This window comes from Python bivittatus, unplaced genomic scaffold, assembly GCF_059951505.1.
Source record: "Python bivittatus isolate LINGU-HERP-01145 unplaced genomic scaffold, Pbiv_v1 ctg000330_np1212, whole genome shotgun sequence".
Lineage (NCBI taxonomy): Eukaryota > Metazoa > Chordata > Lepidosauria > Squamata > Pythonidae > Python > Python bivittatus.
Window position 1 is genome coordinate 30,324,005 of NW_028277058.1, and position 21,951 is coordinate 30,345,955.

The 21,951-nt window shown below is 39.2% G+C and overlaps 2 protein-coding genes across 2 annotated transcripts in view; one reads left to right on the forward strand and one right to left on the reverse strand.

The window, feature by feature from the left end:
• CCDC38 (coiled-coil domain containing 38) overlaps positions 1 to 1,348 on the reverse strand; it is a 34,795-nt gene extending 33,447 nt beyond the window's left edge. The window contains exons 1-2 of the mRNA XM_088141506.1: positions 1,089 to 1,348; positions 280 to 352 (exon numbers count right to left, since the gene is read on the reverse strand). Coding sequence (XP_087997632.1) covers positions 280 to 325 — 46 coding nt within the window. The 5' untranslated portion in view covers positions 326 to 352; positions 1,089 to 1,348. The remainder of the gene's footprint in view (positions 1 to 279; positions 353 to 1,088) is intronic.
• A 2,013-nt stretch (positions 1,349 to 3,361) lies between these two features.
• On the forward strand, positions 3,362 to 21,236 carry AMDHD1 (amidohydrolase domain containing 1). The gene is made up of 9 exons (XM_007439474.4): positions 3,362 to 3,586; positions 5,322 to 5,428; positions 7,820 to 7,884; positions 12,704 to 12,981; positions 13,296 to 13,521; positions 15,944 to 16,068; positions 17,387 to 17,480; positions 18,301 to 18,461; positions 20,891 to 21,236. The coding sequence occupies exons 1-9, from the start codon at positions 3,447 to 3,449 to the stop codon at positions 20,994 to 20,996; spliced, it is 1,302 nt and encodes a 433-aa protein (XP_007439536.2). The 5' UTR covers positions 3,362 to 3,446; the 3' UTR covers positions 20,997 to 21,236.
• Positions 21,237 to 21,951: the final 715 nt, after the last annotated feature.

Consider the following 21,951-nt stretch of genomic DNA (forward strand, 5'->3'; position numbering starts at 1 on the left):
TCCTAAATAAATAGTAAATATCTTCCAAGATCATTGACGGTAGCTAGAAATTATTAGACTCGGGGACCATCATCAGGGCACCAGTCACTCCCAGGGTTGGTTAAAACTCTTCTTGCCCCATGCAAGCTGGCAGAACCAGGTCTTCAGCTCTTTCCAGAAAGCCGGGAGGGAAGGAGCCCCACTTCTGGGGGGAGAATATTCCAGAGGGTGGGGGCAACGGCAGAGATAATTTTATCTTATAATTACTAAGATTACATAATTTTAAAATGGTATCATTACCATCTAGTTCCACAAAAGGAGAACGTGTAACATTTGTTGATGCCATTTTCACACCATAAAATTCTTCTTAGATCTAGCAAAACAGAGAAACACAATAGCAAGAAGAACTGAAATAACGTTGTATTCAATCTGCAAGTAAATAATTGAATAATTAATTGTAATACAGTTGGTATCCTGAAAATTAAGTGGTTCTTATGTGTGTGTCACACACTTATATTTTACAACAAGAAACGTTGCACCAAAAATTAATTTTGGGTTTCCTTTTTCCTTATGTTTGAACGCTTACAGGTTGACTTACCTACAGTGTACGTTGAGCTAAAGTGGATGGTGGTGGCAGTGGAGAGATATTTGGCAGACAAATATAGAATCACTGCAGTCATGCGACATCACACTTTATGACTGCATTGCTAAGAGTTACTGATCCCAATTACCATCGTTAACCAAGGACTACCTATACTTTAGATTTGTTCAGTGCTGCCTTGGTGGTTTAGCAAAGGGGAAGGTGTAAGACTTGCAGAATTCCTAGAATCTAATAAAATCACTCGAAGTTGTTTCATCCACAAGTCCTGGATGTGCAGAATGCCTTTCCCCAAGACTGATTTGACCTAGCCGATTCCAGCCCTTCTGGATGAGGCCTCCATGCTGCCATAGGAGGGAGCAACCACTGTCTGGCCAGACTAATTAGCGCCTGCCCGCCTTCCAAACCCCGAAGGGGCAGATGGGCACAGTCGAGGGGTGCAACGGCTGCGGCCGCTCGATCCTCCAGCACCTGCACAGCTCAAAACAGTCCGGAAAAGGCCCTCGCTCACCTTAACCAGCAGAGCTCCCTCGGGCGATGGCAACCAGCAGCCGAGGCGTCTGCGCTCGTCCCGCTCAGGACTTCCTACGGGGAGACGGTTGAGCCCGGCTGCTGGGCACGAGGCGCGTAGGGATTGCAGCCGTTCTCGGGCACCCGCCAGTCCCGGGCCTGCAGGGCAGCGGAAGTTGGCTGTCCCTCTCCTATGGCGCGCTGGAGGGTCGGGATTCTTCGCCGGAGGGACCTTCGTCTTGCTTCGGCCATGGAACGGGCTGCGCGTAGGATCGCTCCCCCCCCCCGCCCCATTCTTCTTTGGTTTCGCGGGCCGTGTGGGTTTTAATCGGCTCTAGTAGTTGGGACTGCGGTCACGGTGGCTGTATCAGTGAATCTAGGCGGTTTCCAAAAGCCCGATCTTGACTCTGCCAATGAAAAAGGGCGGAACGGCTACCTAGTCCTGCGGCTTCGTCTCCACTTCTTAGCATTGCTGAACTACGAAAGAGAGCTCATGGCTCGGGTCGAGCACATCCCTCAATCTCTAAAGTGCAAGTGCATTGCCAGGAAAAGAGAATATTTTTCCTGTAATTGATTATTGCCTTTAAGATTAATCATAGAGTTTGAGATTCCTCCCTTTCTGTAGAGTAGTTAAAATACAATGGGTAAACCTAGCTAGGGCTATACAGTAATATATTGTAGATGCAGCTGGATACTTTCCTTTCTGTTGCTCTGACAGGTTTGTGCTCTGAACAGGAAGAGTAAATATGACTCTCATTAAGATTCCACAAGACTCTGGGTTTTGCTTTAAAACTGCCACCTTTCTGAATTCCATAATCAAGTTTTTCTTGTCATCTAATGTACATCACCCCAGAAGTAAACTCAGAGTTCACTGGAGCCTAAAGATGGACCAGGGAGTACATCAGCTCCATCAAACTCTACAGGAGTTATTTCCTGTGATGCTCTTGCCTAAGGTTGAGCCAGTAATGCTCACTCAAGCACATAGTTTTGAGCATGCCTGCTAGAGAACAAGAGAGAAATTGAGTGATTGACAGTTTAAGCAAAATACTGGTCAGTTTGGAACTCATGAAGATTGCTTTGAGAAAACAATAAAATGTCCCAGATGGCACCAAAGGGATACCATTTGCCATTTCAAAACCTCCTTAAGCTGTGGCAGCTTAAACTCTAGCACACTGATTATGGTGCAAGCTTTGTGGACTGAAAAAAATTTTTAAGCTCTTTGCTAAGGATTTACCCTCCAGTGTTTTTGAATTATAAGCAAGCGCATACAATAAAACCCTGCAAGTAAAATCTATCACAAGAGAGGAGTTTTGACCTGTGGTGCTCCAGCAGATGCAACTGAGGGCCTGGCCAGCTGTAGCTTGCCATCCAGACTAGCATCTCAGCTTTACCACAGCCTCCTATATTCTGTTTATATTCATTCTGGCCTCAGAGTGGGAAAAGTATGGGTGCTGATTAGTGTGTGTGTGTGTGCGTGCATCCATTTCTTTATTAATGTACTTGTTTCCTTTCCAAACGTCCCAGATGGCACCAAAGGTTTTGAAATTTGCCATTTCAAAACCTCCCAGTAGATTGTGATTCACAGGTTTCCTCCTTGGTGCAGAAGGTATCTTCTGTACTTAGAAAAGTTCTTTCACCTCTTGTGCCTGAGTGGGTGGCTTCTCTGTAGCTGGTGTGTATGGTTGGGGCATTTATTTCTTTTTTCAACCATTTCTCATGGCTTTTTTTTACCCCATTCCAAACAATTCCAAATGCCACTGTGCAGATTCAGTCTATTATAGCCCTAAACTACAGTTCATAGCCATGTTAGTGGCGCTAAGCCTACTGTGAATTGCGTTGCATTCGTTTATCAAGTTTTCAGGCTGCCCAGCTCCACGACTCTAGGTGGCTTCAGAAAATTAAAAAGCAAGAAGACAACGTTATGTATAAAGAACACAGTCATCCCACATAAAAACCACCCTCCCACATCATCTCCAACCCAAAAGGTTCACCAAACCCCCTAACTCGAGGCCTGGAGCCAAGGGCCAAGTGTGTAGGGCTCGCTTGATTCAGACAGGGTAGAGGATGCAGGGCAAGGCTATTCCAGAGGGCAGCACCCCCCACCCCCACGACATTGCTGGGACCGAAGCAAGCCGACTCTGTCTGACAGCACAGGATCGTAAGCACGCAAAGGGCGACCAAGCGCTACGTGTCAGCCCGAGCTGCGCCTTGTGCTGAATGCCAGCAAATAAGTTCGGCCCTTCCTGAGAGCCGGGGCGGGAGAGGGCATTAGACCCTGACCGAGCAGACTTTGCGCCGCGCTCTCCGCCCCCTGGGGCTGCTGCCCGGCTCCTGCCTTAGGTCTGCGGCGGGCGAGACGATGGCCGGCGGTCAGTGCAAGCTGTTGCTCGAAGGCGCGCAGCAAGTGGTGGTTGTTTGCACCCAAGGCGAGCGGTATCTCCTGGAGGCCGGCATGCAGCAGGTGGCCGTGCGGGAAAACGCCAGCGTGGTGGTCGGCAAGTAAGCGCGTCTTCCAAGGGGCGGTGCGTGGCTTACTCTGGGCAGAGGCGGCGTTCTGATGGCCGCTGCCAGCTCCCCTGGGCTTTCAAATGACAGGCGAATGAGAGGAACTGTTGCCCCAAGTATAAAAGCAAGTGGGGACTCCCCCGCTCAATAAATCCAGCGATCGACAGTGTTTGATTATTGCTTTACTTCATTAACTCTCTTGAAACTAAAGTTTAGGACAGTTAGAATAAATTCACCCATCATGTCATGCCATGGCTTGCATTAACCATGGGGGTTTGGCATAAGACATGGTTTATGAAGCCCAACAGCAGGTTCACACATGCTAATGAAGAACCAAGAAATCCATATAGCATAGTGTGCAAATCCAGTTTTACTTCTCTACTATTCATTAGTGAATGAGTCAATCAAGATGTGATCATACCTGGAGGAGACTCATTAAAATGAATGAAACACACTTAAATTAATTACCCCATTGATGTCAGTAGCTTACTCTCTCCTAATATGGGAGCATGTTATTCCTGCTGGAATGGATTGATAGACGTCTGGGGCTACCAGTAAAGAGATTGGGCATCTCTTTCTTATCTTAATTTCTCTGGAAAAAAAAAATTAAAATAGGTTTAAAAAAAGAAGAAGAAGGAATGGGAAGTTCTAGGAGGGCCTTTGCATGACTTCGTGTTGTGCGGCAGTTACACCCCTTCCTGGATCAGGAGGACCTCCGCACGGTCACTCATGCCCTGGTCTACTGTAATGCGCTCTACATGGGGCTACCCTTGAAGAGTATCTGGAAGCTACACCTGGTGCAGAATGCGGCGGCGCAGACAGTTCTTAATGCCCCTAGGAGGGCATGTATAACACCGCTGTTGGGTGAGCTGCATTGGTTACCAGTTTGTTTCCGGGTCCAATTCAAGGTGTTGGTCATTACCTTTAAAGCCCTTCATGGCACGGGACCAGGTTATCTGAGGAACCGCCTCACCCCGGTCATTTCAGCCCGTCCCACTCGGTCCAGCAGAAGGGGCAGGTTGCAGACCCCACCAGTCAAAGAATTTCAATTGGTGGGGTCTAAGCAGAGAGCCTTTTCTGCTGCAGCACCCGCCCTATGGAACATCCTGCCTCCTGAGATCTGGTGTGCCCCCTCCCACATGGCCTTCAGGAAAGGGATCAAATCCTGGCTCTGCCAGAAGGCCTGGGGGCCAGAGGGGGGCCCGCACCTGTGGAGATGGCTGGTGGGATGATGGGTTGTCCCCCCCCCCAGCATCTTACAGGTTTTTTAGGGCTAAAATCATAGGAGGTTTTTAGGGCATTTTAATATATGTTTTTTAAATTATTTATAGATTTTAGCCATGTTTGGAGAGACCTGTGTTTTTTTCTTCTTTTTTATTATTGTGAGCCGTCCAGAGTCACCCATTGGGGGAGATGGGCGGCATACAAGCCTGAAAATAAATAAATAAAAAAAAAGTAACGGGAGGGTTACAGAGGAGGAGAAGGAGAACATTTTCCAGACTTCTTGCAAAAATGAGACAGAACAGTCTCTCCAGAAGAGACTCATCTGTAAGTAACCCACAGTCTAGGTCCCAGTTTACTCTTCTTTCCATATTGGTGGATCACAAAACACTGTTTAAACCACTTGATGAAGGAGATCTTAAGCACTTTTCCTAAGAAAAGAGGTCTAACTTTAGGGAGAAAAAGATAATTCCATGAAATTTAACCTCAGGTTGTGGTTTGTTTTCAGAGATGGGTGTATAAAGGCAGTCGGTGATGCAAAGGCCATTCGTGAGCAATTCTCTGGAGTAACTTTTGAAAAAATAATTGATTGTTCAGGGAAGTGCATTTTACCAGGTTGGTATCGACTTAAAGATTCACTGCACCAAACAAAAACCTATGTATTTATGGAGGTACAAGGTGCGCCTCAACTTTAATCCTTTATTTTCACTTGAGGTGAAAAGGACTGGGTAAAGGGCACAGAATGTTCTGAAAGAAAGGTGTCTCTGTCCACTTGTGTGTGTCTGTTGAGCCTGCCAGTACCTTTAATTTAGGATATGCAGCATCAGAATCAGAAGCTTCAGCTGGTGCAGAATGCAGCAGTGGGGGAAGTGAATGGTGTCAGGTTTTCAGCACACGTGACACTACTACTCCACAAGCTGCATTGGCTTCCAGTGTGCTTCCAGGTGCAATTCAAGGTGCTGGTAGTTACCTTGAGAGCCTTTCATGACTTGGGACTGGGCTACTTGGGGGACCATCTCTCCTCAATTGTGTTTACCCGCCCCACTTGGTCCAGCAGGAGGGGCTAAGGAGTATCATCTGGCGGGGCCCAGGAGGGCCTTTGCTGTTGTGGCGCCCACCCTGTGGAACACTGTTCCACCTGAGACTAGTTTAGCCCAGACCCTGCTGACCTTTTGCAAGGCCCTAAAAACTTGAATTTGGGCCTGGGCCTGGGACCCAGGAAGTGCAATGGATCCTCTCTTAGCTTTGCTGGTGATTATTTTATAAAGCTCAGCTGCCATGTGTTTTTATTTTAGACTACGTATTTTATTTGTTTTTATCTATTTTATTGTAAGACACCCAGAATTACATATGTGAGATGAGTGAGTATATAAAATACATACATACATACAATCACATGCAACATGGCTGAAAAAACTAACTGAATTTGAGCCATGTCATCTATTATTGATTTTATTGTTCATTGTTGACTCCTGTTTTATCTTGTTTCTTATAAGCTACCCAGAGTCGCATTGTTCAAGCTGTATGGCCAAATAAATTCTTCAATTTAATAACATAAATAAAAACTATGTTTAGCCTAGAAGATAAGGGCAGCCATGATGATATCCTCAAGTGCCTGGTAGACCGTTGTGCAGAAGATGGAGCTGACTCTATAGAGCAGGAATTGAACTGAGGAATGGAAATTGCAGGAAAACAAATTTTGAGTAAATAGCAGAAATGAGCTAAACTATAACTTGTTCAGTGGTGAAACAACTTCAGTTACAGTGGACCCATCTTCGCTGGAAGCACCTAAGCAGAGGCACTAAGCAGTAGGTTGGACTAGAAGGCCTTCAAGTCCACTTCCAAGTTTATGATTGTCTCATGACTACCCACATAAATATTAAATATGTCTAAATTTTCCCATACTTAATTGTTGTTTGTTTTATTGCTGTTGAAGGCATCGGGGCATCAGGCAGAGCAGGTATCTGTTACAATTGCAGCCTTCTCCAACCGGGTGTTCCCCAGAGATCCCCAGAGATTACAATTCCCACAATGCCTCAGCCAGTGCCACAGTTACAAAGCTATCTGGAAGATCTTGGGCCAGGCATTCCTTCCCAACTTGCCAGAACTAACCAAACTGTTGTCAGGATTGACTCATCTGTGCTATGCTGCCCTGAGAGCTCCTTTGTGTATCTGAAGTTTTTCCTGGTCAGAGAATGAGGGGCACCAAAACAAGCTTCGCCTGTCTAATATGTATATGTTAAGCAGGCATGAGATAAACAGTGTAGAATTAAATATTAACCTATCAAGAAACTCCAGAACTGAAATACTAGCAAAGCCTGAAAAAGAATACATAAACAGTTGCCTTGAAGGTTATTAAAGTTTAATATTTCCATCCATGGACAGCTGGATGCATATTTACAAGAATGATGCCATAGAAAATTTTCAAATACAATAGGAAAGAATTAAAGAAGTCCTCAGGCAGGACATAATGGATCCATTGTCCCACAGTCCCAGTCTCGGCAGCTGGAATTCAGATAAATAAATGAAGCACAATATTTGGGCCAGTCACTATCTCTCAGCCCAATTTATCTCAAAGGATGGTTGTGAGGATAAAATTGGAGTGGGAAGTACTATATACAGTATGTACCACCTTGAGTTCCTGTTGAAAGTTGGGATTTAAATGTAGCAAGTAAGTGAATAAATCAAACTCCAGTTGCATTCTCCATCAGGTTCAGTGGAAGTTGCATGAACATTTTCAAGTGCAGTGGATATTTCATCTCTTTCTAGTCAATTTGCAACAAAGTTACATACAAGCACACACAATTTAAAAAATAAAAGCAAACAGAAGTTTCTTCCCTCCCTCTCTGTTTCACTTTCTCAATTTCTGAACATGCAATGTAAGGCATTTGCTGACTGCATGATTCATTGTTAAAGTTTGGTAATCTGCCTCTCTTGCGTACTAGCGGCTAACTTTGAAAACTCCAGAAAGTTTATTTACCGTGCTTTTTATTTCTTTCTAATTAGGTCTAGTAGATGCCCACACACATCCTGTATGGGCTGGTGACAGGGTTCATGAATTTGCAATGAAGGTAAGTTACGACATTGAGAGAGGATTTGGGTTCCTTTCTGTTATGCTGTATATGCCTGCAGTGCTTTTCTGTTTGCTTTGGAAATGCAGAAATATTGTAACAGTGGGTGCAGTCATTAGATGGCAATGTAGATAACTTCAGGTCCCTGAGATAGTGGCAACAGCAGAATAATGAAGGATGACGATGACAGATTTTTTTAAAGGTAATTGTTAGGCAAGAAAAACAGAAAACGGCTGATTCCTACAGGTAGAAAGTATGCTGCACCTAAAGGTGTGCATCTGTCCACAAAGAAAACATATTGCACATCTAAGGATGCATGTGTAGTTATGTATTTAAAATGGAAGAAACTGCTTTTATCGTCAACCAGTGCGAAAGATAGGCTTGGAGGCAGAGGAGGGCCTGTTTTAGAGGAGGCAAGCCCCAGGTAAGGAGATGCTCCATTCAAATATTTTTTTTAATGTTTTTTAAAATGATATAGTGGCTTGAGACTTTTGATTCAAGGAAGCAAACTTGAATTTAAAATACGATTACAAGAGTTATTTCAGAACCTCAGGTCCACATAGTATATTTCTCTGTATACTAATAGTATACATGTCTGTAGTCTAATTTCAGTGGGTCAGAAAAAATTCATTGACATAGAAAGTGGTACAAAACAAACCCGTGTGTGTGTGTGTGAGAGAGAGAGATTCAAATCAAGATGCAAAATAAGGTAGATTTAGAAGAGATTGCCTCTGCTAGAAAAAAGCAAGATAAAATTAGTTTCAAAGAACTAGGACAGGCTGCTTATCAGAGGTTAACTTTGATGTAGCCATCTTTTTAATGCCAACTCTCAGCTCTGGAACATAAGCCCTCATAAAAAGTACAGAATGCTCTTCTTGTACCACTGCATAATTCTCACACTCAAGGAAAATGTGTTACTATCTTCACTTCCATGCCTCCATTTATGAACCAGAGCAACTGCAATTTCCCTCTTGCTGCTGCTTCTAAACCCAGTGCAGTCCCACATTCAAGATTTGTCATGTCCCTTCACTGAACCTTTTGGAGTTAGAGAGGGTACGTGAATTTATTTCATCACTTAAAAGTGTGCTGCATATTTTCATGATCCACATACATTGAAATTAGATTCATCTGCTTTATATGTTGCCAGATTTGCTGCAGATGTATGTCCAACAGTTCATGCATTGCTTTTTAAATAATTTGATTCACTCATCATGCTGAGCCATGGTTGATTTCACCATGGTTTATTTTAAATGACAATTAGCTATTTTCACACATAATGCTCAGCCATAAACAATAGTTTGCCAATTGGGGTAGCTGGTTCACACAGTCAAAATCAAACAACATTTTGGCTTACTGTGATGTGGAAACCCAGCTAATAGAGTTGCACATAGCACTTTGAAACATGTTATAATATTAGCTTTCCAATACTGTTATTTTATTGTATTTTATTTGTTATAATGGCAAAGTACAAAAGAAAAGAATTCCTACATTAAAAGGAAAAAAACCCCTTATATACTGTATGCTATCCAATCAAAGTGAACCATGCATAACAAAAAAGCAACCCCCCCAATTAACAGAAAGATTCCTATGATAAATATAAGTACCAACGTAAAATTGATTCAATCATGAAGCTTATGATTGAAACTAGACTATATAACAACATACTGTATCATGTTCTCATATGGATACAAATATTCTGGATGCTTTCCTTAAAATCAGGAAAGTGACTTTCTTTCCAATTAGGTAGAATTATCCTCCTTAATGTACCCAGGCTTGATAGAGCCAAAACTCTTCATGAAATGACAAATTCCATGTTTTAGGAATATAATTCAATATCACATTGAGGTCCTTGACTATAATATTTCTTTCCAAAGTTAAAATAACCTAGGTACTGATTTGAAACCAAAACAGGGAATTGAAAAAGTTATACCTGTTGCAATTACCATAATGAATATAATCTACCCGTTATATTCATTTTATAAGCTTGATAAAAATGTGGTTCTTGCCTCTGAAAGTTCATTATTCTAAGTTCATCAGTAATTTTTGTCTAATATAGCACTTGAAAAAGCTCTTTTAACCCACAGATAAATTGTTAGAATTTCAAGACATGTCCAACATTGCGCAATAGTTAGTTTTGCTGCCAAAAGTAAGCAGACCATCAACTTCTTGCTTTTAAGAGAAGTGTTGGGTCACAGGAATAGATACAACAAGCCAAGCTCCGCAGAGCATTTGACACTTTGTTTTGTAATTAGCTGAAAAATTTATGCCAGAAGAATACCACTTTTTCACATGTCTGCCACAGATGGCAAAAGGATCCTTTTTGCGTACAGCCTCTCCATCATTTCGAAGAACAATCATGTATATTTATACTACTCCAGCAGGGGTTAAATACCCCTGATGTACTGTACCTCTATTTGAGTTGTGGGGGGAGTATGAAAAAATATTTAAAATGACTTTTGAAAATTTGCTAAGGGGCCTGATACCTCTGCAGACCCATCAAGTTCCTCCTTAATATGTTTGGTTGCAGAACTGGAGTTCAACAATGTAAATTTCATATTGTCTGCAAATAAGCTTAATAAATATAATTTATCTCCAAATTTAATTCCTTGATTCTGATTGTTAGTGCGCAGTGCAATTACTAAGGCTTCTAAAGCCAAATTAAATGAGAGAGGTGATAGGGGGCATCCTTGTTTAGTGCCTCACAAAATTACAATGAGGTATGTTAATTGTTAAGTCTTATTTGCACATTTGTAGGAATGTAAATCTGATCAATCATATTGAGAAAATAGAGCCTAAACTCATATTTTGTTAGTACCTGCTTTAAAAAAGTCTCCTCTGGAGAACTGAATGCCTTGAATATATCCAGTGAACATATAGCTCAACAAGTCATATTAACCATATAATATTTAACATTTTCCTAATGTTAGGAAAGAGAATATGTTTCTTTCTGGAATAAAGCCACCTTGGTCTAAAGAAAATGTCTAAACAATATATTTAAGATGATTGCCAATATTTTTGTATATAATTTATAGTGTACATTAAGAAGTGAAATTGGTCTATAGGAGATTACCTTCTGTGGATCTTTTCCCAGTGTAGGAATTAAAGTTATTTTAGAATCTTTCCAGGAAAACCTTGTATTACTTCTCATAACACTCTATACTCTTTGCTTGCTTAGGCTTTCTTTCTTGGTGTAAACTACTGTTCAATAAAAAAGAAAAAGAAAAAAAGCAGGAAACTAAGATCTCATTTTAGTATACCTGGACCTTAAAACTCACCAAGATTTCAAAGGTGCAAAGTTGAACATCTGCTAGGTTAAAGCCACCATCCTCATAAGGTAGTCATAATTTAGCCTGAGATATTCTAGGGCCTTTACCCTGCCATAATTCCTATTCTATTTGTATGAAATAGTTAAAGGGAATTAACAGTGCAATCCCTTTAAGATATACATTAATCACAATGTAATATTCATTTTTGTAACATTAATCTTACCCCAAAGACTTAGTGGGATTTAAGTCAGCTGAGTTATATATATTGAAACTGCATCTATATATTTGGATATATTCAACATATTCAGTGTGTCCATATAATTCAACATATCGTGATATACTTCAAGAAAGATGTAAACCCAGGTAATTTATAGAATCTCTACAAATTATAAATCCTAATCTCCTATAGTAATAGTAGATCCCAAAGAATAGATTTATTCCAATTAATAATTCAACCAGAATATAAATGACATTGCTAAATAACTTGAACAAGCTTTGGTAATGACACTGCATAATTACCAAGAATAACCATAATATAATTGGCATATAAGATCAATTTATATTCAGTATTCAGCACCAGCACACTTTGAATATCTTGAGACTATCTTAATAGAAGAAGATATTGGTTCTGGAATCAAACTGAAGTTTAAGGGAGGCCCAGGACGCCCTTATTGAGCGCCACGATGTAATTTAATGAGTTGAGAAAGAAATTCATTTGTGATAACAGTAGCCACAGAATGAAGATACTAAATTGAATCCAGTGAACTCATGAATGGAAACTCATGTCTTCTTAAAATACACTTCATAAATTCCGTATGGACCATATCAAAGGCCTTTTCAGCAGCCAATGAAATTAGAATGGCTGGTTTCAGTTTATTTGTAGTTATACGGATAATATCAATCACCAAGCAATCCCGTCAGACGCTTGTCCCTTTTTTATATATCCAGGTTGAAATGGGTGTATTATAGATGCATTGCTTTCTGCAGCTTCCTAACCAGTATTATAAATATTTTAGCATCTATATTAAGCAAATATATTGATTTATAGTTTGCATATCTTGTAGGATCTTTCTCAGGCTTAAATATTACTGTAATACAGTATAAGTTTTCCAATACAAGTGTATAATTTAATTTGTTATGTGCTTTTCATTCTGTGTGAGAAATATATTTCTATAATAAAGCTATGTTCATTATTGCATGTCATAGAGCCTAAACAACTGTTCTTTTGGGGATGTGATAATTCATAAGCAGAAAAGCGATGGTGAAGAAAATTTATATTGAATCCTTCCCTCTCCATCTTTCTCCTTCCTATTTACATAGCTGCACAAATACCAGTGTTCTGAGGCCATCTAATAAACATGGGTTTAGACTTTATAATTTAAAATATCTAGATGAATTAAGGCATGAAAGTAATTTGATGGAGAAAGGCTGAGTATTCACATTCTCTGATGCTAAATTGATACCTTCTCTTATAACAGAATAGTATTCTTTTTGTGCAGTGTGCTATGCACTTTGCCCCAAACACATGTTTCACAGATAATTCTGTTTTTAAGTTGGCAGGTGCCTCTTATATGGATATTCATCAAGCTGGAGGAGGAATACATTTCACTGTGGAGCAGACTCAAAAAGCCCAAGAAGATGAGCTCCTCAAAAGTTTCAAAATCCGGTTGTTACGGATGCTCAGAGCAGGCACCACTTTGGTTGAATGCAAAAGCGGATATGGTTTAAACCTAGAAACAGAAATTAAGATGCTCAGAGTCATTGAACAGGCTAAAAAGGAATTGGACATTGGTATTTCTTCTACCTACTGTGGAGCCCATGCAGTACCTAAGTAATATATATTCTTTTGTCTAGATCGCTTGAGGTAGAGTTGGACACAGATGGTCTTTCAGAGTTCTTCACTAAATTTTGGGGCAACTTGTGTGGTTGAATTATCTTGACCTCTTAGGGGAAGGAGAAATGATCTAACCATTTCTCAAAGTCAGATCTTGTATAATGAAAGACAGCACATTGACAACATCCTTTGGCCACCTTATAATTAAACAGATCTTACTTCATCTATTGATTTTTATGCAGAAAGGAATCAGGAGCATACACTGTTCAATTCAATTGATTTTGCAGATTTGTTTTATTTTCTCCTTATAGAGGCAAAAATGCGATAGAAGCTGCTAATGACATTATCAACACCCATCTTCCTAAACTGAGGGAACTTGACCTTAATGGTGAAATACATACTGACAATATAGATGTCTTCTGTGAGAAGGGTGTCTTTGATCTGAGTTCTACCAGAAGAATTCTGCAGGCTGGAAAAGGTATAGGGTTACAAATGAACTTCCACGGGGATGAGCTGCATCCAATGAATTGTGCTGAGGTATGCCTTTACTAAGATTCATCTGCTTTTGATTCTGGTCTGAGATAAGAGCATAGACAAACATATGCTAAAGTGCAATGCAACATTTTGGCAATGAGTAACAAAGAAATGTGGCAGACAGCATATGAAGTTAATCAGTTAGCTGAACTTCCTGACCTTTGCTGATCACTTTTTATAATCCATTCAGACATTGATTTTGCATATCGTTTCCTTATGATGTAAATTAAAGGATGAACTTTTTCAAAAACTTTTTAAATGGTATTACCGGTATACAGTTTAATAGTTGCTGCATCATACTTTGATTGTTCCACAATCATCCATTACTACTGTCTGATAATTCATATAATATATTTCAATATAAACTTCAACTAAGCATAGTATCCAAAAAGTGCTGGTAATATCCCAAATATATTTGATCTATTAAATGAATTAAAGCAAAAATAAAGTAATGGATTATAATTTAATGTCATCGCTTTTTTTCTGGGAGCTATTCATGTTTTACCTAGGAAAAAATAACTCTCAAGCAAATATTAAAACGTGTAAAAAAAAGAACATTTCATAATGATCCCTGAAGGCATCTGAAAGCTTATGCATTGATTTCTATCATAATATATCATGACCATACTGGGATATCATGATAAACTATAGTTTCAAACAATGGGAATCAGATTCCACGCTCCTTTCTCCCCTTCTCTATTTTCATGTGACCAAGAGGAATTCAGATATGTTTCCATTTATGCCTCCTCTGTCATGCAGATAACAAACACTGCATGGGAAAATCTTTTTCAGCCCCTCCTGGTTTTCCAGGAAAGATGGAGGGGGTGAGATTCCAGGAGGCTGGGCTCTTTATGTTGCACCAAGCCAGGATCCTCCAATTATTTTCAGGCCAAAGGTCATGCTTAATTTTGAATTACATGACGGGAAACCACAGGCCAAGGACAAATTAACAAAATGTTATTTAACTGGATTGAAAATTAAATTTAATAAGTTCCTATATTTTTATCGCTTTGCCCCTTGTCTTGTTTTGTGTTTTTTTTTAAACATAATTTGCTAGCAGCTTTTGGAGGAATTTTTGGAACAGCTCTGAAGTTTTTTGCATATTCTGGGCATCAGTTTCATACTTGTAAAATCATGTTTTCATGTGATATGCAAATGTGGCCAGGAAATATCTCAAGCAATGACTCTGTTTTAGCTTGCATCTTAAAACCTACTGCTGTTTCTTTTTCCATTCTTAAAATTGGGTCTCATTTGCATAGCTTTGAAATGTGTTCTTCAAACAGCTGGACAAGCTACATGACATTCTGTGCAAGCTTTATGGGACAAGGCTTTTGAAAGGGAAATTTGGAAATGTGTGGTGGGGGCAGCTAGAATTCTCAATGGAAACATCCTTTGAATCCTGATGATTGCGCCTAACACAAGTATGGTTTAGCCTTTAGCAGCCTGGAGCTTTCCATCTGTTTGTATTGGATTTCAACTCTCACACAAAATATATAAACTGAAGTCCAACATGTTTGGCCAGTACCCATCTAATCTAGTACTTGTTACTTTACCACAAAGCTTATTGGGTAACTCTGGGTCAGTCTGTTTATGGGGTGAATTTACCTTACAAACTTTTGTGGGAATAAGTTATGGGAGGCCCTAATGTCTACTGGTATTTAATTCTTGGTATATAAGTGCAACAAAACTAAAATAAATCAATCTATGTCAGGTTTCCTCTCCATTAATTACATTTATTAATTCTTTCATTCAGCACAAAACCTTTATATAGTATGTTCTAAAGAAGTTCAGGAGCTTCTAAAAATAAAATAAGAAATAATGTTAAACTAATCAAGTCCTATGGCTCTATCAGATAAGCTTGAAATAATTTCAGTCCAAGGAATTTTGCTTTGGAGCCAAGGGCTAAAGTGGTACTTGTTACCATTCCACATGGCAATAATATTGTCAGCCCCACTCTTTAGACCAGACCAAAAAATCAACTCCACAGGAAAGCTAATTATTAAAATTAGTTATAGTAACGGAATCTTGCAAGTCTGATTGTGCTTTACTTTCTCCCCCTCTTATGTTCATGTGAATCAGAGAGGTGTTTGTCTGAGCCACCTTCACATTCCTTCTGCTTGTTTTGGACTTAAGCCATGTTTTTCTGTTCATCGTTTTGGTAACAGATCTTGCCTATCTCTATCAAGGTCATCTTCTTTACTCTCTATGGATACTTACGTTGGCAGTTGGCATTTTCCACCACATCTAAGGCATCAGGCTAGTTGAGTAACCTCAGAACAGCTGTATAGTATGTTGTCTGTTATCTGAGGAGAGTGGTTCACTCTGCCTAATAGTGGAGCCAGTCAGTGCCAGATGCTTGAATTTTATTTTACATTTAAGCACCATTTCCTTGATGCTTCTTTCTCACCTTACATTGGCACCATAGCTTGGAGCTGAACTGGGAGCGCAAGCTATAAGTCACCTAGAAGAAATTAGTGATGAAGGAATTGTTGCCATGGCCCAGGCAAAATGTGCAGCTGTCCTATTGCCAACCACTGCCTACATCCTGAGGTATGTGCAATGCTTTAATCTATCTATTAGGCTATATATAAATATTTTATATTGGGGAAGGCTCTGTAGGGAGCACTTCTCATGGAACTCAGTGGGCCCTACGACTGAGTCAACATGCTTCGGATTATGCTACATACGTAGCTTCAGTTTCAACTTAAATATTGATCTTGCATGGCTAGAAAGAGAGTGAGATGATTTAAAACCAAAACCAACTTTAGAATATACTTAATTTTAAATTTATTTATTTACTTAAAAGATTTGTATGGCCACCCATCTTAGAACACAACTCTGGGCAGCTCACAACAACAATAAAACTGAATGTTGGCATATGAAATAAGAATTCATGATTTTTGCAGTGTCAACCAATTTAGCTGTTCAATAAGGTTGGCCTAGCAGGTCTATATTATCTATTTATCTATTTTTGCTAAAATATCCTGACTCTTATCTTGGAAGATATGGTCTTTCAAGCACTGGAAAGCAGCCATCTTGGCAATTTGTGATATACTGGCCAAGTTTAGACATGCATTTGTAGGCTGAAATAGTGGGCTGGTAAAGTTAGCTATTTGTCCCATAATGAACTAGAATGTCCATGTGAGTGGAGTACTCACACATTAGGTCACAATAAGGACCCAAGGCTGAGAGTTCCATGATCACTATCAACTACAATAGCATTTCTCAACCTTGGCAGCTTAAAGATCTGTGGACTTCAACACCCGGAATTCCCCAGCCAGCATAGCTGGCTGGGGAATTCTGGGTGTTGAAGTCCACAGATCTTCAAGCTGCCAAGGTTGAGAAATGCTGCACTACGGTATAGAAGTATTGCCTGATGGTTGTATGGAGTCGATTGAAATAAGAATTCCATTGCTCTAAGAGACTCATTTGCAACTAAGCTCTGCTGAATTGTTCTTTTTGTCAGCTAGGTGTAAAATATATATATATATATTTGTTCTAATTTCTGACAGGTGTAATATATATATATATTTGTTCTAATTTCTGACAGTTTAATATTTTGAATTGGGGTCCACACTCATGTGAGACTTAAATGAATCTTACTTTCAAGCAGCCATGCACGGGATTGAATTATACATCATTTTTTAATTTTCTAGTTCTGATGTTTCTAATTAAAACTTTGCCAGGGTTAAGAGATATATTCACAATATAATCTTACCACCCTGAATCTGTTATCATTCCATTGCAAAAAGAAATTGTTTTTTTTTTCTTTGTCATATTAGAACATTTGTAATTATATATGGGGAATGAACTAATACATTTTATTTTGTCATTCAAATACTTTTTGACTTTTTTCTTTTTCTTTTAGATTGAAACAGCCTCAAGCTAGAAAAATGTTGAAAGAGGGAGTGATTGTGGCTCTTGGCAGTGATTTTAATCCAAATGCTTACTGTTGTTCTATGGTAATGCTACTATACTCGGTGTTATTGGAATCATAATAATTGTTCATTTACTGTTCCTTTTCTTCTTTCAGTCTTGGAATATAGATATAAAATATTCTGTTTCATTTTTTATATTAGTGATCAGTGAATTTAATTATGAACTGAATGCTGGGCACTGAAATGCTGATAGGCTGCAGGGGCCTCATGCACAAAGTAGTTTTCCATGAGACTCTCCAGAAGGAAATTGCTTTTCTTCTTGAAAAAGATACTTGAAGTCCATGCAGACAGATCTTTCATTTTTCAAGAATAATTCATGGGTCATATAGAGGTCATTAGCCTCTCTTTTGTGGTCTCTGGAACCTCCCAAGTTTACATTGCCAAAGTGTGGTTAAATTAAATAACAGCAATGCAATTTTTGGCCAATTCTGGAAAACTGCCAACCCAAAAAACATATAAACAGTTCCCAACACTTCACCTCCCACCCTCACTTCATTCCAAAATGATAAGAAATGGCTGAAAATGTCATTCCTGTCCCCCCTGCTGACATCATTACATCCTGGTCAGGCTTCCTGAGGCATTGAGCTACCAAAAAAAGTAATTCATAAAACTAAATGGGAGTACCAGATCCCATTTGTGACTTCTAACACACCCATGATGTGAACCAGAATATCTAATTCTGTAAACTAGTTTAAAACTCCTGACATAGCTTATGGTTTGAATCATGCCATAGTTTGGAATTCATACCAAACTAAGCTTGGAGGCTTTCAGATGTGACTGATATAACTGTGGTTTTATTAATCTATTTAGTAAATTCAGATAGCATGTTTGGTCTTTTCATTAGCTGATGGTCATGCATTTAGCCTGTGTAAACATGAAGATGTCCATGAAAGAAGCCTTAGCTGCTGCCACCATTAATGCTGCTTATGCTCTTGGGAAATCCCACACCCATGGCTCTATTGAAAAAGGCAAACAAGGAGATCTCATTATCATTAACTCTCCAAGGTAAGAGTGTAAAGTCTTCCCTAATATTGACATTACTAGAAATTCTGTAAGTTGGACTGCACTATCTGGGAAAGTATTATGAGTAATAATACTAATGGTAATAATAAAAGGTGAAATCTCCTTTGAGTCACGCTTGGTTCCTAGTGACTTCCTAGATCTTCATGTTGTTTTCATAGCAACGGTATAATGGTTTGCCATTATTTTCTTCCAAACTGGGTTTTATTTTTTGTTGTTGTTTTTTCACTTCTTAATCTAGACTATAGATCCTAGGAATCTCCTATTCAAGTAGTAGCCAGGTCTGTTTCTGCTTAGCTTTTTGAAATCAGCCAAGGTCAGTTAGGTGCTACTATCTAGTTGCGCCCAGTTACTACTAATAACAATTATATCCACTTGCAGTATTTGAATTTTCACATGATTCAGAAAATTCTGACAGGAATGAAAATTAGAGTCCCCCAGTTCTTGACCATAACCAAATAGCCCTTTTTAATTAATTAGACCATTTGTTGACACTATACTTCCCAGAGTTTCCAGCCATTGTAATCTGAAAATACTAGACTGTAGTGTACAGTGCAGGATCAGCTCAAATCTGACACAATTCTTTGTTGACAAGGTCAGTAGGGAGCTGCAGAAATTCTTCAGATTCCAGATCTGACTCCTGATTCTGTGTTCCCTTGTTTATTTGACTGTTATGTGCACTGCCATCCAATTAAATTGAATTAAAAAGCTTCTCCTATGGGGCTTTGTCACTGCTCATTAAGGGGAAGGAAAGCTTGCTTACAGTTGGCACCGGCTCATGTTTTGGAAAACTGGGGTCAAGTCTTTTCTGCTGCTCCCATGTCTGTGGAATGTTGTTCTACTGGGTTGAGAGGACGACCCTCTCAAGGGTCAGATTTTAAAGTGCTTCTTTCTGAGCATAATTTAAGTGGTTGAAGATTTTAATTTAGTTTAAAGATTATTTGGTTTATATTGATTTTATTGTAATTAGTAAGTGTACAGTAGTCAGCCGTACAAAAATACATAAAATACATGAATAAATGAAAACTATGGCCGTTACATGGATACCAAAAAAATTGTTCATGTTAGGTCTAGTTCTGTTTATCTGTTTCAACAAAGTTATAAGTATTGAGTGGGTGGGATGTAATGCATGACAATGCTTGCTAGATTACAATGAAATCCTGTTTGATAATAATCCAGCTGTGGTTTGCACCCATCTTCAAAAGTTGCCAAGGGGACTTTGAGGTCTGGATATGGAAGAGTTAATGCTATAATAAGTCTCGGGATGAAATTCAGAAGTTTTGTTCTTTCCAGATCAGACCATTACATACTTCAAGAAAAGTTCTATGGAATGGTGGAAGGAGATGAGGCATAGAGCTGATAAATGTATGGAAAATTTCAAATGTATGGTGTGAGGAACTAGTAGTCTTCAGATGTTGTTGGACTACTGTTGCCATCAGCTTTGGCTAAAGTTTTCTGGGAACTGGCATCCAACAATATCTGGTTTAGGATGCCAAAGGAAAGATTTAGTGCACGAGAGTAGAAGCCCCATCTAGAGATCATTATGTCCTCCAGCTGATAATGATGCTTTATTAAAAGACCTCTATGCTTGTTAAATACATACATGATCAAGCAACCTGGTATTTCCTATCCCCACCCCAAGCAAGGATGTACCTTAGCCCCTTTACCTTTTATGTTAGTGAGACCATACAGATTGTTCCAAACACTTCATCAATCACCTTTGCAGTTATTCCCATACACACACCTCTCTGCCCGTCACAGATGAGCATTCACTATGGCCAGATTTGAAGCCCTCTCTTCATAGGTGAGAGAGGGGAGATTCAAGTGTTCAAGAATGCCTTTGCATCTGCTTGAATGTCGAGGTTGATATAATCACAGAAATTCTACTGAACTGCCTTCTGTACCATTGTTGGTGCTGAGAGCTAATATCCCTGGTCATCAGAATTTGCATTTTTTCTATTGTAAGATCAGTCCAGTCCAATCACTATGAATGTAACACAGTTTTGTTTATTTTAATTCCAATGAGATGATGTGTCTGATAAGAATGACTTTTGGCACCTGTACTGGCTATTGCAATTTGATCAGTTCACACACACTTTCCATTTTTTCTTCCTACTTCTTTATTCTTTTTATTCACTGCTAATTGTTTTATGTAATCTGTGCTTTTTTTTTTTTTTTTTACTATGGTCTATGATCCTATAGCAAAGCAGGCAAGCAAATAAATGGTTCTAATGCTAGTCTTTTCTTTGATGAGTGAGTTTTCAAGGGGTAGAAAGTAGAAGATTGCACATATTTTAAATAGGAAAGCACTTATACATACCATCCTGTGCTTGTTTATCTTTTCTGATCACGTAGACTGTCTATTGTTTCTTATTCTGTTCTCTGCATAAAATATAATTATGTACTTCTTTCAGGTGGGAACATTTAATCTATCAGTTTGGTGGCCATCAAGAATTGATTGAGTATGTAATTATTAAAGGAAACATTGTTTACAAAAACGACGGCATTCTGGAATACTAAATATATTCTATAAGAATAAATACAACAGTTGCCAGACTCCAAGATGCACACAGAACAGTGATCAGCAAGATCTCACATTTATGTAAAACCTGAATGTCATGCTTGCTTACTGTATGCATCTCCAGGATTTAACTGATTTTCATTCCTATTTTTAATGAAAAATAATGGATAATTTTATGTTTAACCTGTTCCCTGATAGTTTCTCAGCAAATTATAAAATAAATCTGTGCCTGTCTAAAATCTGCCTCAGTTTCTTTCAATTCCAGTTCATTAATATCATTTGTCATTAGAGTCAGAATGCAATAACCAGGATTCAAAAAACTGCACACTTCCTATCTTGTCTCCAAGAAGAAGCTGATTTGGTAATAGCACCCCTTCTCATTTAATGAGAGTACATTGAAGAGCAGTTTATAATATGGTGTGGGAGGGTGATATGGCATACACACACATGTGGAAATCTTGGTTGTGTTTGGTTTTTTTTTGTGATAATTCCTAGGACTGTAGTTCAGTATTTACTACTTTGATACCAATTGGGTGTTCTGAGTTATGGGACCAGTCCCGACTATCTGAGTTGGTAACTGGACCCAGCAAGAACTACAGAAGTCTTCCTGTTTGGGCAAGGATATTGTCTGTATATTTCTTTTTGGTTTGGCTTCATACCTTCTGATTTCCACCACAACCCTAAGATTTGCTTTGCACTCCTGGTTTCAAGATTCACTTGCCAGCTGCACATCCAGACAGCTGGTTCGATATGATTTGTTCCAGTCCATAGGGTAATACTACCTAAGCCAGCATAAATTTGTTTTGTCTACGTAGCCAGTGTATACCTTAGTCATGAGTCTAACATGTGGTACTGCCCTACCCACTTCATTGTGCATCAACTTAAGGTGGAGTGATTAATGGATTTCCCAATAAACAATTAAAACAACCAACCATTACTTTCCATAATGTCTGC